This window comes from Panthera uncia, chromosome F1 (assembly GCF_023721935.1).
Source record: "Panthera uncia isolate 11264 chromosome F1, Puncia_PCG_1.0, whole genome shotgun sequence".
Classification (NCBI taxonomy): domain Eukaryota; kingdom Metazoa; phylum Chordata; class Mammalia; order Carnivora; family Felidae; genus Panthera; species Panthera uncia.
In genome coordinates, this window is record NC_064813.1 from 62,094,749 (window position 1) to 62,109,088 (window position 14,340).

A 14,340-nucleotide genomic window follows, 5' to 3' on the forward strand; every position below is an offset into this window, starting at 1 on the left:
TCATAATGAATGGCAGGGAGAGTGCTCTGACATGCGTCACCCATCGCATGGGTCCTGGTGAGGCTGACCCAGTTGCTGCTCTGCATTTCCATGTTAATTCCCACACTGTAAACATTTGCCCTTTTCATCGTCTCTTTGGTGCCACATTTTCCGCATTTACATGCACTTTCCTGGTGATTTCAGTGTTTCAAAAGGCCCTGAAGCCCAGAGTTGCAGGGCTGACTGGTTTTCCTAAGCACAAGAAGGTGAGATGTGCCTCACTGACAAAACTCCTGTGCAGGTAGGTCCTGCTCAGGCTCGCGATACAGAGTCGTGTGCCTTTGAGTTCAGTGGTAATGAATCAACAATGTGGTAAATCCAGGAAAAGGAAAAGGAAATACTTGATGTCTATGTGGAGCCACCTAAGAAAATGTTAAAGTAATGTCTGAATGCTATGATGATGCCACAGAAAAGGGGAAAAAAGAACTTAATATGTGAACTCATGAAATGACGACCATATCTTCTTTGTTTGTTTCTAAATAATGGACAGCACAGCTGTGGGGCTGAAAGCCAAAGACACTGGCGATCACAGTAACCAAGCCTGGAAATGTTATATACTTCTGGGCTATACTTCTGGGTATTTCAATATAGGGAAATACAGCATACATTAAGTTATTAGGAAATATATATATAATAAACTGTCTTTAAACAAAAACACACATGAAACAAGGCTGTGTATACATCAGTTGGTAATCATTGTGAGCAGAGGCTCTCAGGAACTCAACCCTATATTTCCCCTAGGAGCAACAGCTCCCAGTGGCTGAACCTGTCCTCAGTGACTGTAACACAGCAGCCACGAATGTGAGGATGTTCTGTATGCCGTCTCCTTGCTGGATCCCCATTCATTCCTGAGCACAACACTCTTGTTCTCCTTTGTGGACCCACTCATTTCCCTGCAGGGACACACTCACACTGCTACCTCTCAGGCATCCCATTTTATGCACCTGTGAATGCCCCGATGATTTTGTTAAAATGCACATTGTGAGGGGCGCCTGGGTGGCTCAGTTTGTTAGGTGGCTGACTTCACCTCAGGTCATGACCTTGCGGTCTGTGAGTTCGAGCCCTGTGTCAGGCTGTATGCTGACAGCTCAGAGCCTGGATCCTGCTTAAGATTCTGTGTCTCCCTCACTCTCTGCCTCCCCCACTCATGCTCTGTCTCTCTCTGTCTCTCAAAAATGAATAAATGTTTTAAAAAAAATAAAAATAAATCAAATGAAATGCAGACTGTGATTCAGTGAACCTCAGTTGAGGCCAAGACCCTATATTGCCAACAAGCCCCAAGGTGAAATCTCTACTGCTGTCCTGAGGGCCTCAAACAGCCAGGACCTGCATCTGCCCTCCTCCTTTTATCCACAACAGGTCTACTCCAACAGGTGTCTGTGTTTAAATAATAGAAATATCCACAGACAAAACTGTATTCTCCTCAGAGGCTCAGAGATGTTACCAAGGAACCATAACAGTATCAAGTCTCCAGGCAAAGTGAGAAGACTTTTAACAAGAAGAACATCAAATGTCTCAACTACTACAAACACGACAGGAAGCAAAAAAGAAAAAACTATGAAGTTGGCATCAATTCAACACAGACGTTTATTGAGGACATATTCCATGCAGGTGAGACTCCTTGCCAATGATACAAATATTAAAAAGACGTGGGCTTTGCACTCAAGAGACCTAGGAATTAGAAGGGAAAAGGGACCTAAATGCAGGGCAAAAACAGGTAAGAACTGGGTGTAGATTATCCACAGTGCAGGTTAAAGTGGTGGAAATTCCCACCAAGCAGAGACTGCTTCCACTATGCAGACCAGAGAAGGTGCGTGGGAGGAAGTAACATAAGATGTCTGTGACCCATGGAGGTCCTCAGACTTCATTTTACTCTAAGATAATTTTGAGATTTAAGTCTGAGACTCAGGTCAGAACAAGAATTCCTGTTAAACGACACTCAGCTTATACTGACAACTGATGCCTGAGCAGAAAGGAAAGACAAAAGCTGCACATAGGGACTTGCTGGTCCATCACTGCTGAAATGGGTTTAGGGACGTCCTGGTCCTGGGCTGCTGGGATCTCTCTCCAAAGGGAGGCCAGTGCACTGAGGTCTCCAGTGTGATTTGCTAGGAGGAACAGATCGGAAATGCTCTGCAGCAGGTGGGGATGAGGACTGTAGGGAGAGGAGCACTGGGAGGAGGAAAGGTGAGGACAGACAGGAATGTGGGGAGATAAGCGGGAAAGAGCAGAAATATGGTTCCAGAGTCTTACCAGCGTTTCCAGAGCCAGAATGCAAGACCTGCCAGAAGCACCAGGGGCACCAGCACCGCCAGGAAGACCAAGTCCACGGGCCGGTGCTGCTCTGTGGGTTTGGTGCACAGAGAGTATCAATTCCCATCCATCTTGGGTTCAACTGCACCTTCCTGGTCCTTTTTGCTCCTGTCACCCTCTGCCTCACCAACCACCCTTCTTCTTTCTCTTCTCTCATCCCTACTCAGAGAAGGATCCTTCACCCAACCCTCTGCTTCCTCCCACATCTACAGGGCCCTCACATGAAGCTCTCCATTTCTTGGGCTATTAATTTTATGTCCTTTATGATCTGGAGTCCCTAGAATCCCAAAGTTTTCAGCTGGCTTTTCTGCTTTGCTGAAGGGCCACCCACCCACGTTCCCAGCCAGCCCCCACTGCTTTCTCACCCCAGTAGAGGACCATGTCCTGGCCTCCTAGACTGCTGTGTCTCACTCGGCAAGACAGGCCAGCTGCCTCTCTGGCTTCCACATCCAAGGACGTCTGAAGATACCATGTCCCGTCAGCATGGGGCAAGACGTCGCTTCGTCGGGTGCTCTGCCTCTCCTGCTCACCCTGCATCCACATCACCCGCACGGGCTTTGGGTAGAAACCAGAGACATGGCACACAAGGAGCAGATGGCCAGGACCCGGACTGGGGCCAGTGGACAGCCAGGCCTCTGGCTTCACTGCAGAGACAGGACAGGTATTCTCAGACTGAGAGGGAAGATCCTCACATCGCTTTAGATACACACCTTTCCACCTCTAGAAACCTGTCACCATCAGCCCTCTCCCTCTTGGCCCCTTTTCTCCCTGAGTTTGAGCAAATGTTTCAAGTTTCTGAGTGCAGAAAGAAAGCTTGGAGGGAGGGAGCAGGACTGACCTTGTCGCTGCAGAGCTGCCTTCCCTGCATCAAGTAAAGCCAAGAGGAAACGGGGACAGAGGTCATTAATAAGTGTCTGTATTCTCATGTTGACCACGTGGTACTGATTGAATAGATTGCAGACCTGCTGAGCCCTCCTTCCTCCCTTTGGAGATGGCCACCATGACATGTTATGGAAGCTCACGAGATCTGATCCTTCATACGCAATCCGCTTAAACCCTACTGGTGCCTCTCCAATGGGCAGCTCACAGCCTCTGACCACCTGAACCTGAAAGGGATCTGGGAAGAGAGATTGTGAGTTACACGATGGGGAAATGTGGGGAAAAAGATGAAATGGGATAAGTGGAAGCCAAGGACAGACAAAGCAGAGCGCGAAGTTGAGAGTTGGACAGAATGGAGCAAATTTGGTTTGAGCAGAAGCTCAGACAGGGGGAAGTGGTGGTCACTGCAGCAGAGGAAGAGGTGAATGACTGAGGAAGGAACAACTGTTGGGGGGGGGACAGGACGGGCGTGGGCAGGGGACAGGGACGGGCTCAGTAGGAGAGCTGGGATAAAACCATCCAGGCTGAAAGGAGGATAGTGAATACATGGAGTACATAGATAGAGTTTGCTGAGGGGACTGAATGGGGAGTAAAGCACAATTCAAAGATCTGTCACAGAGTGACGGAGAAGTAGGTATCTGGGTGGAATCCAGGGAATGGGGTGGCCAAGGGAGACACTAGTGGAGGCATGAGAACCCAGCCTGAGGTCAATGAGAGGAGGGGAAGGAGCAGAAGACATAAAGCTTTTAAGAAGTGGGGACTGCCTTCTGCTTCCTGCCCAGATGGGTGTCATTCAGTTTCACAATGGGGAGTGGAGACTTCAGAAGCCAGTGGAGACTCTTTCCTGGAGGAAGAAGGAACTCAAGGTGACACACACACCAGCCACCTCCATCCCCCCTGCCCTGAGGGACCTGAACTCACATTCAAGCTGCCATTGACTGACGTGGTCCTGAAATATCAGAGGAATTCTAATGGAAGCTGCCTGTATTGCCCTTTCCTGTTCCATCAGCTCCTTGTTGCTGAAGTTGCCCTTGGACCAAGGGAGCTTGTTCACGAAAATTCCCTTCTTCCTGTCCCAGCTATGAGTCTGAAGCTCATCCAGCCAAGCTGAGACGTGATATTGTGTCCGGGAATGATTGTAAAAGGATATTGTCAGGATGATTCGGAAGGAGCTCGGCTCCTGGAAGTCTGTGGCAGGAGAACAGATAGAGTGAGGAAGAGGAGGGCAGAGGGAAGGAGAGAGAATCAGAAAAGAGGCCAGGGAGGGGCCCTGAGGACAGGGAGCCATGGTTCTCTTAGGAGACATGTGCTGCCCCAGAGCCCCAGGCTTGGCACCCATCATTCAGAAGAGCACAGGGCCCTTGGGTCAGGGATGCTCAGGAAGGAACCAGGCTGACATCCCTCACTCCCCATGTGTGTGCTGGGGAACCCACACCACGAGTGCACACACAAGCGAGTGTGCACAAACACATGGACACACCCATGCAAAGATATAGTCACACAATCTTGCACAAACTAACATACACAGATACACATGCACACATTCACACACAAGTACAAACACACACATATTAAAATACAAACATACAGACACACAAGCACTTTTACACACAGGACACACACACAGACACACATGCAGATACACACTGAGACACACACAGGCACCTATACACACACATTCATACATGCTTACACTCATGGAGACACTCAAGCACATGTACATACATGATACACACATGCACAAATGAAGACACACAGAGATACACACATGGTCATTATATGCACACACTCATAATACTTATGCACACATGCAGACACACAATCACATACATGACCACACGTTCACACAAAGGCACATCTGTCAGCACACATACATGTGTGACACCCAAATGTAAGCACATCACACGTGCAGACACAAACATGTGCGCACATGTGCACATACTACACACATGCAGGAACCCATGACACAAACACACATGCACGTATACATATACCCATACCCACACACCCCCTCAGCGGGGCCACCGTCCTCACCATCGTCACTGTCACCACCTGGGACAAGAACCGTGAGCAACACCAGTTGCAACAACAGCATCTTATGTGCAGATGTTCTTTCTTTCTCTCCGAAAGTGGGTCTTTGGCGTCTGTTCTCACAAACCTCCCCACACGCAGCCCCTCTCTTCTGACTTCCTTCTCAACACACACGCCTTCCCTGAGTCTCCGCGACAATGCAGATGGACTCCACCCTCAACCCTGGACACCTACTCAGACTCTCACTTCCCCTCCGGGTCTGACCCTCCTCTCCCGCTTCCAGCTTCTCCCTGTCACCAGCCTCCATTCTGTTTCCCAAGGTCCTAACTCAGGTGCTGGGGACCAAGTCTTGGGTGGCATGGAAAAGGGACCCTACCTCTTGCGCCTTTTCTCCTCATCCAGACAGTAACCCATGAAAACACGGCTCCCCAGCATGCAGCCCTAGAGCCTGCTGTCACCCTGTCCCTCCTGCCCTTGGAACACTCCCCATGGACTCCCTTCCCTGTCTCACCCCCACCCCAGCCCATCTGCATCTCTGATGTGTTACTGCTTGTGTTTAAAAACAATCAACCAGGTCAATTAGAAGATCTAATCGATTGCATTAAGGGATACAAGTTTGAGGGAGCATACAATTTGGCATGGGAAAGAGGAGCCCCTAGGAAGCGTACAAATAAGTTTTTATAGGAAGGAAGTTGGAAAAATACAAGAAACAAATGTTTCAGGGAAGCTCACTTTCCCTTAATTGGGAGCTTAGAGGTCTAGCCATACAGATGACCTCCCCTCACTGGGGGATGGAGAGGACCCACGTGACAACGGACCTCACTGTGATGAACAGAGAATTCCTTGCTGACAGGGGAAGACTTACATTTCTGGGGGAGGTTGGAACTGCCGTTAGCTTAGGCATCAAACAAGGTTTGGGGACTTGGCTTGGCCTGAGACACCATTTTGAGTCCATGGGTTTCTTTTAACACGTTCTATTTGCTTTTCCAAATTTCCCCATGATTGCCTGTGTAACAGTATCAACAACCACCAATTCACCATTATTTTAGGGGAGAATCAGTTGTCATCAGAGAGACCACAGGACATTGAAACATCTGAAGAATACCCACTCAGTCGGACTTGCACTAATGTATATTCACTCACCAAACACTCACTTAACACCAGCCCGGTCCAAGCACCTTGCTACATGCACGAAAATACAGTCTTCACAATCCAATCACTTTATTCAAGGAGCTTTTAGTCTCTTTGGGAGGAAATAACACATACACCAAGAATTATGTATTCTGGTGTGCTGAGTTACTTTTTCTTCCTTTTGTTTTGGTTTTTTTTTAATTCGAGTTAACGCTATGCATTACTCAGCGTTCATCAATGTAAGTATAAAACTATTCCCTTCACCATCTTCTCTCATTCCCCACCTGCCTCCCCTCGGGTGACCAACAGTGTTCTCTATTGTTCCCATTCAGTTTTTTCCTTTATCTCTCTTTTGTCTTTTTCATTTGTTTTGTTTCTTCAGTTCCACACGTGAGTGAGACAATAGGTGTTTGTCTTTCTCTGGAAGACTTACTTATTTCATGTAGCTTAAAACTCTCCAGCTCCATCTATGTCATTGCATATAGCAATATTTCAGTCCTTTACTTGACTGAGTAACATCCCATTATACGTACATATCACACTTTGTCCTTCTTCATCCATCATCCGTGGACACTGAGTGGCTTCCATAATTTGGCTACCGTAAATAATGCCGCAGTAAACATAGGGGTGCGTGTATCTTTTCAAATTGCCATTTTCATATTACTTGAGTAAATATACAGTAGTGGAGTTACAGGATCACGTGGGAAATCTGTTTTTAACTGTTGAGGAAACTGCATACTGTTTCCACAGGGGCTGCACCAGTTTGCATTCCTACCAACGGGGCACAAGGGTCCTTCTCCACATCTTCCCCAACACTTCCTGTGTGTCTGAATTTAACCGAACTGACAGGAGTGAGGTGGCATCTCATTGTGGTTTTGATTTGCATTTCCCTGATGAAGAGTGATGCTGAGCATCTTTTCATGTGTTTGTTTGGCCATCTGGATGTCTTCTCTGGAGAAATGTCTATTCATGTCTTCTGCCCGTTTTTAATTGGATTATTGGTTTTATTGGTGTTGAGTTGTACAAGTTCCTTGTAATTTGGGTACTAACCCTTTATTGGATATGTCATTAGCAAATATCTGTTCACATTCTGTATATTGCCTTTGAATTTTGTTGATTGTTACCTTTGCTGTGCAGAAGCTTTATATTTCCCTGTAGTCCCAATATTTTATCTTTGCTTTGTTTCCCTTGTCTCAGGAGCCATTTCTAGAAAAGTATTGCTGCAGCTGATGGAGAGACAGACCTGCCTGTGCTCTCTTCTGGCATGCTTATGATTTCAGGTTCCACATTGTGGGACAACAACAAAACTAAAAGGCAACCTTCAAAATGGGAGAAGATATTTGCAAATGACATATGTGACGACGGCTAGTCTCCAAAATCTATAACAAACTTATCAAACTCAATACCCCCAAAAGAAGCTAATAATTCCATTAAGACATGGGCAGAAGTCATGAAAAGACATTTTTCCAGAGAACACATGCAAATGGCTACAGACACATGAAAGGATGGTCATCATTATTTATCATCAGGCAAACCCAAATCAAAGCTACAATGAGCCATCACATCACACCGGTCAGAATCGCTAAATTAACAACACAAGAAACAACAGGTGATGAAGAGGATGTGAAGAAAGGGGAATACCTCACACTGTTCCTGGGAATGCAAACTGGTGCAGGCACTCTGGGAAACAGTGTGGAGCTTCCTCAGAAAGTTAAAATAGAACCACCTATGACTCAGCAATGTCACTACTAGGTCTTTACCCAAAGGCTACAAAAACACTGATTTGAAGGGGTACATGCACTCTGATGTTTATAGCAGTACCATCAACAATAGCCAAATAATGGAAAGAGCCCAATGTCCATTGACTGGTGAATGGAACTTGGTATCTACACACAATGGAATGTCATTCAGCCATAAAATAACGATATCTCGATGTTTACAGTACCATGGATAGAGCTAGAGTGTATTATGCTCAGCAAAATAAGTCAGTGAGAGAAACACAAATACCATTTTTATTCACTCACATGAGGAATTGAAGAAACTAAACAGATAAGTATAGGAGAATCAAAGAGGGAGACAAACCATGAACCAGACCCTTACCTACAGAGAACAGACTGAGTGTTCCTGGAGGGGATTGGGTGGGGGATGAGTGAAATGGGTGATGGGCATTGTTGTGATGTTGTATGTCGGTGATGAAATTGCTAAATTCTACCCCTGAAAGTAACATTACCCTATATGCTACCTAACAGAAATTTAAATTAAAACTTGATTAAAAAAAGGAAAAAAAGAAAAGGGTCGGGATGTGAGGTGATAGCCATGTTAACTAGCTTAGTTGTGGGCATGCTGTCACCATGTCCACATACACTAAACCATCAAGCGGTTACTTCCTTTTATGTTTTCAAAAGACAACAGAGTTTATTGCACAGCAGTTCAATGCATTCAAACAGGTGATGAATGCTACATAAAATAATATTTTCCACAATTTGTCTCGATTCAATTTCCTTGACCAATGCTTCATTTTCGGTCAAAATGCTGCATGTCAAACTGGAGGCTCCACAGCTCAGGGCCTGAGCGTCACCTGTAGCTCCCTGCATGCTGTGTGCACTGGACTCCCGATGTTCTTCAGGCTGTCCTCTCGGAGTAGTTGTTGGAAGACTTTCATCAGGAGGACTTTTGTTCTTGTCACATCGCAGGCTGTGCTGCACCTGCCAGGCCTGGCGAAGGCCCATGTGGCCAGTGGGGCCCTCAGCCTTCCTCCCTGGGTGGTTGGAAAGCTGCACACTGTACAAAGGTACAATTTTCATTTGTCATCATACTCCAGTGAAGCAAAAAGCAGCAGCAACAACGAAACAAAAGCATCAGAAAAGTGAAGGCAGACACACAGACCCACAGAAGGGACTGGAGCCCCAATGATTTGCACCCCCCCCCCAGTTCCACCAGCCAATACATTCCCTGCATGCCTCAGCCCAGCAAGGCAGTTTTCTGTCCTTTGTGACTGGAAGCTCCCCTCTGATGGACGTGGATGTGGCCCCTGGGAATGCTGGGCTAATGTGCCTCTTCTTTACAATGTTCCTCCACACTTCTCTCTTCCTTTCTTTAAAATATTCCCCTATTCCTTTTCTTACCTGCTTGCCTTTTTCTTCACGTGTCCTCACCTGTCCCACTCTTACCCTGTCTTATTGACACTGACATCTGGATCAATCCCTATCCTGGGTGTTTTCGTGGGTTTCTAACAAACCACTGATCAGGAATAGAGTGCTGGTTCAGCTGCTGGATAAGTGACTGGTAAAAATTTCTTCCAGGGTTTTCCTAGACATGAAAGGACAAGCTGTATCAGCCTTTAATAAACCAGGAAATGTCATGGCAATGGCAGTGAAATACTCAAAATGCAGGAAATTTTCTATGGATTTCTTTTGAACACAATACATCTATTCATTCATTCATACATTCTTTCATACATTCTATCATTCATTCATTCATTCATTCATTCATGACTTACTCAGCTTTTTCTATTTGTATTGGAAACATGTTCTCGGAGAGTGGTTCCAAAATGTATGAGAGGCAGCTGTGTGTCCAGATACTTAACATATAATGAAAAATCTCATCCTTTAAGCTTTTTATTCTTTGATGTCTACATTCATCTTCCAGAGGCAAACATCAAAACTGTTAAATAAGAAAATTTAACTTCATACATTTGAGCAATAATTTCTTTATTAAATGACCCATGAATTGCGCATCACCCCAGCTAGCACACAGGTAGGCACCTTGAGAAGTTGTACAAATGGAAGGTTTTTACAGAAGGAGGGTGGGGCCAGGGGGCTGGTAGCAAAGGAGAAGGGTTGTTCCAGGATTCAGGCCTGTTTTCTTGTGGGAAGAGCAAGGAGTCTTATCCTGCACATGACCTTGTCTTCCTTAGGGGGTTGGAGAGGTGCCAGGTGACAGATTCAGTGGTACTGATGGAAAGAAAAATTTCCTGCCTGACTCATTTAGGCTACATTTCTAGGGTCACTGAAATTAGTTAGAGGGGTATGAAGCCCCAGGGAGGGAACTCAACTGATGACATCATTTTGGGTCTATGATTTTCTTTTTCTAACAGGATGTAGCTCAAGGACATGTATCTTCATCGTCTTGTCCCCCCACTAGCAGGAGCTGCCCTTGGTTCCCTGCTGGCTGGTCTGCTTGGGACAGAGAGGGGGATGCGACCTCTACTCTGGTCCAGTCCCATCCTCAGCCAGGTGTTTTGTGTTTCAGTTTGGAGACCGGGCCTTCGCCTCAGCAGATGGAACCTCTTAGTCTGGGACAAGGTGTGTTCCTGTCCCTTCCCCCACTGCCCCTCCCCTCAGCTGCAGAGTGGCTCACTGTGCCCTGAGGTAGTGGGGCTCTCTGCCCTTCCCACACCCGATGAAGACTCCTTTCTGTGTGGGGGATGGTGGCCTTCCTGCCCCTCTCAGGAGGGAGCTTCTGTCAGACCTCAGGCTTGTACCACCAGAAAGAATCTGGCATCCTGGATGCCAGTCTGTCGGGAGCCCCTGGCCAGGTCGATGGGAAAAGCCTAGGGATACAGCAAATTTCTGGGACTCATGCTAGCCTTCAGTCATTTGTTAACACTTATAGCAGAAGTAATCTTTCTGGTTTGTAGAGACTATAGCATCTGTCCTATGTAAGCAAGGGTTTGCATGCCATATTTCCTTGGAGGCATCTGTATTTCCCTAGATTTTGCGTTAACAAGCTGCCCTGATCCTCAGCTCTGTAATGTGATGAGGCTTTGGGGCGATGGTGAGGTGTTTGTGGGGTTCAGAGCCAACAGCCAACAAAGAATTCTTGAAGACGTCTTTGGTGCAAAAAGGTGATTTCATTAAAGTAGGGGGACAGGACTCATGGGCAGGAAGAGCTGCCCCAGGCCTTGTGGAGAGACTGGTTATATATTTGGGAGTTGGGGGAGATAAAGTGGAGGGGATGTTTCCAATGAGATTGTCATATGCTAAAGAACAACTCACAGGATACTGGAGGCCTAGCTATTGGCAAGCTTAGGTTGTTTTCCTTCTAGCAAAGAATTAGCATTAAGACAGTAGGCAGTTCCTGGAGAAATGTTTTACTCTGCCTGCCCCAAGTATTTGTCAATGGGCTGTAGGTCATAAAGGAAATTTAATTTCACCTGCCATTTCCTTCTTGCCTTTGTTCCCCTTATCACTATGAAGGGTGATGTTGGGGCTCCAGGAAACTGAGTCTATAGGTTTCTGGAGATGAGGCTATTGATAAGACTGCCTTTTTCTTGCAACTCACTAAGATATTTGTAAACTGATGGAGATTCATGTTCTACAGGATTGTGATCTCTATCAGTTAACCATTTGTTTTCCCCCTTTCCTTTGTTCTTGGGCAGCCAGGGGTGCCTGAGGAATGTCACACATATCCCACCTGTTGGTTGGGGGCAGGGGTTGCTGATTGCTGCCTGTCAGCTTTCTTTATGCTCCCTCATGATAATGGATTCAAGAAGTGATTTTGATCATGAAGCTTTTCAAAATCTTGAGTCTTTGGAATGAGTTTTTTTCTCTCTATGTTACAATGAAAACTTTCCCCACAACTATTTTCCTCCTTACATTAGCCTGAGATTATATCCATTTACTGGTCAACGAAGAAGTAACAAGACACATAGCCCAAACACATTATCCAGATGATATAAAGCACCAAGAAATATTGAAGAGCCTGTAAACACTCTAGGACACCATAAAGTAGTTCAGCATGTCTAGCAGAGGCCAGTTCATGATAAGACAACCACGGAACATTCTAGCAGGAATACTAAGAAGAGAATCTGGGAACACCATTCCAGAACACTCTATTAACTCCGTGTGTTACAAATTCTCATAATTTCTTATTACAAGTAATGGGAGATTTGCACTAGGATCTTTTGTGTGAACTTCATGATTATTAGCATATGGCTTATTCTAAAGAAAATTGTGTAAGATTCTCATTTCATCAAGTATGATTACAACTAATGCTTTCTTAAGCTTAAAAAATTTATGTTGGTATCTCCATAATTTTTAGGAATAATTCTATGCCTGGACCAAATTATTCAATCATTCAGAAATACTCATTGAGCTCCTATCACTTGTAAGCCCTGTCTTACATACTGGGGATCCATTAGAAGTCTGGTGCATATGTAACACCCTAAGATCTTAGTTCCTCTTCCCTAACCATCCTTTCTTTTTCTTTTCTTTTCTTTATCTTCCCCATAGTGAGAACACTCAGGATGTACTCTGGGAAATTTTCATGTATAAAGTTTCTCTGTCTTTTGCGTACAGGTTTCTTCCTCATCCTTGCCTCTCTGGTGTTGCAAATAGATTTTAATAGTTTCAAGCTTGATTCCCAGATGTTACTGTCCAGGACAAAAAAAGAGGATCTCTTTCCCCTGATCAACTGTAAGAATCTGTCTTCTAGTGACTTGGTCACCTAGAGCCAGTGCCTGGCTCTGAACCATCACTCTGAATGAAGACAACTGACATCTCTCTGATGATTTAGCTGAACTCAATGTTACCTGTCCATCCTTCAACCTGTCACACTGGAAAGGGTGCTTTCTCCTAATTGACTCGAGGAGATCGTAGCCAGGGCTGTGAATGAGGATAGTGTCAACCAACAAAAAACCACATGGTGGCCATGTGAGGGTAACAAAGTGGACAAGAACAAAGAGAAGAAGTAACTAGTCTAATTCAAATGAGAAGACAGAAGTCCTGTGATTTGCCCCCATCCTGTATTTTTCATCTTTGCCACCTCTTCCATCTCAACTTAATTTTCCAGAAGGTCCACACAAGCAGCAGTGAGAGCCTGCACTTGGTCCCTCTGGATGTTCTCCTGCCCTGAGCCCTTTCTTTAAGCCCTTAAAAATTAGAACTTGTGCCTTTTCTCAAGTTGAATCGAAATAAGCTGCTACACTAGGGAAGCAGATAGAAACAACAATGAAAACCGTAATCAAATAGGAAAGCAAAACTTTTAAGCTCCAAATACAGTGATGATCTTCTCTTCCCCAGCTACTTTCCACTCAAAATGTCCCTTCTGCATGATTGGGACTTGAGAATGATTTGTGCAGGTAGTTAAAACACTAGAGTAACTGAAGTCCAACCATGGACATCTGCACTAGCACTGCCATTGAAACAATCAGTCACAAAGATCCATCTTCAATATCTACGGAGGCTGTCTGTGCTAATGGACACACCTAGTGACATTGATTTGTAACCCCCAGACCCACAAGCTCACTGCTACTCATAATGAATGGCAGGGCGAGTGTTCTGATATGTGTCACCCATCGCATGTGTCCTGTAAGGCTGAACAAGTTGCTGCTCTGCATTTCCATGGTAATTCCCACACTGTAAACGTGTCCTTTTCATAGTCTATTTGGTGCCACATTTTCTGCATTTACATGCACTTTCCTGGTGACTTCGGTGTTTCAAAAGGCCCTGAAGCCCAGAGTTGCAGGGCTGACTGGTGTTCCTAAGCACAAGAAGGTGAGATGAGCCTCACTGACAAAACTCCTGTGCAGGTACGTCCTGCTCAGGCTCGCGATGCAGACTCCTGTGCCTTTGAGTTCAGTGGTAATGATCAACAATGCGGTAAATCCAGGAAAAGGAAAAGGAAATTCCTGATGTCTATGTGGAGCTGACTCAGAAAGCGCTAGAGTAACATCTAGAATGCTATGATGATGCCACAAAAAGGGGGTAAAGAGCTAAATACAAGGATTCAGAAGATGATGATTTCTAGTTTGTTTGTTTCTAAAAGCATCGTGGGCAGCATAGTTGTGAGGTTGAAAGATGAAGACACTGGCGATGACAGTAACCAGGCCTGGAAATGTCACACACTTCTGAGCTTGTATTTCACTATAGGGAAATAGAGCATACAATATTATTTCGGGAAAAAACATTATATATATATATATATATATATATATAGTCTTAAAAC

At 45.4% G+C, this 14,340-nt stretch overlaps 1 protein-coding gene across 1 annotated transcript; it reads right to left on the bottom strand.

Annotated features, from left to right (window-relative positions):
* Positions 1-1,651: 1,651 nt before the first annotated feature.
* Positions 1,652-5,792, bottom strand: LOC125925568 (T-cell surface glycoprotein CD1a-like). The gene is made up of 6 exons (XM_049634618.1): positions 5,266-5,792; positions 4,153-4,419; positions 3,191-3,469; positions 2,718-2,996; positions 2,293-2,383; positions 1,652-2,147 (listed from the first exon to the last, which is right to left on the bottom strand). Exons 1-6 carry the CDS (start codon positions 5,324-5,326, stop codon positions 2,069-2,071), a joined length of 1,056 nt encoding a protein of 351 aa, XP_049490575.1. The 5' UTR covers positions 5,327-5,792; the 3' UTR covers positions 1,652-2,068.
* Between the last annotated feature and the right edge of the window lie 8,548 nt (positions 5,793-14,340).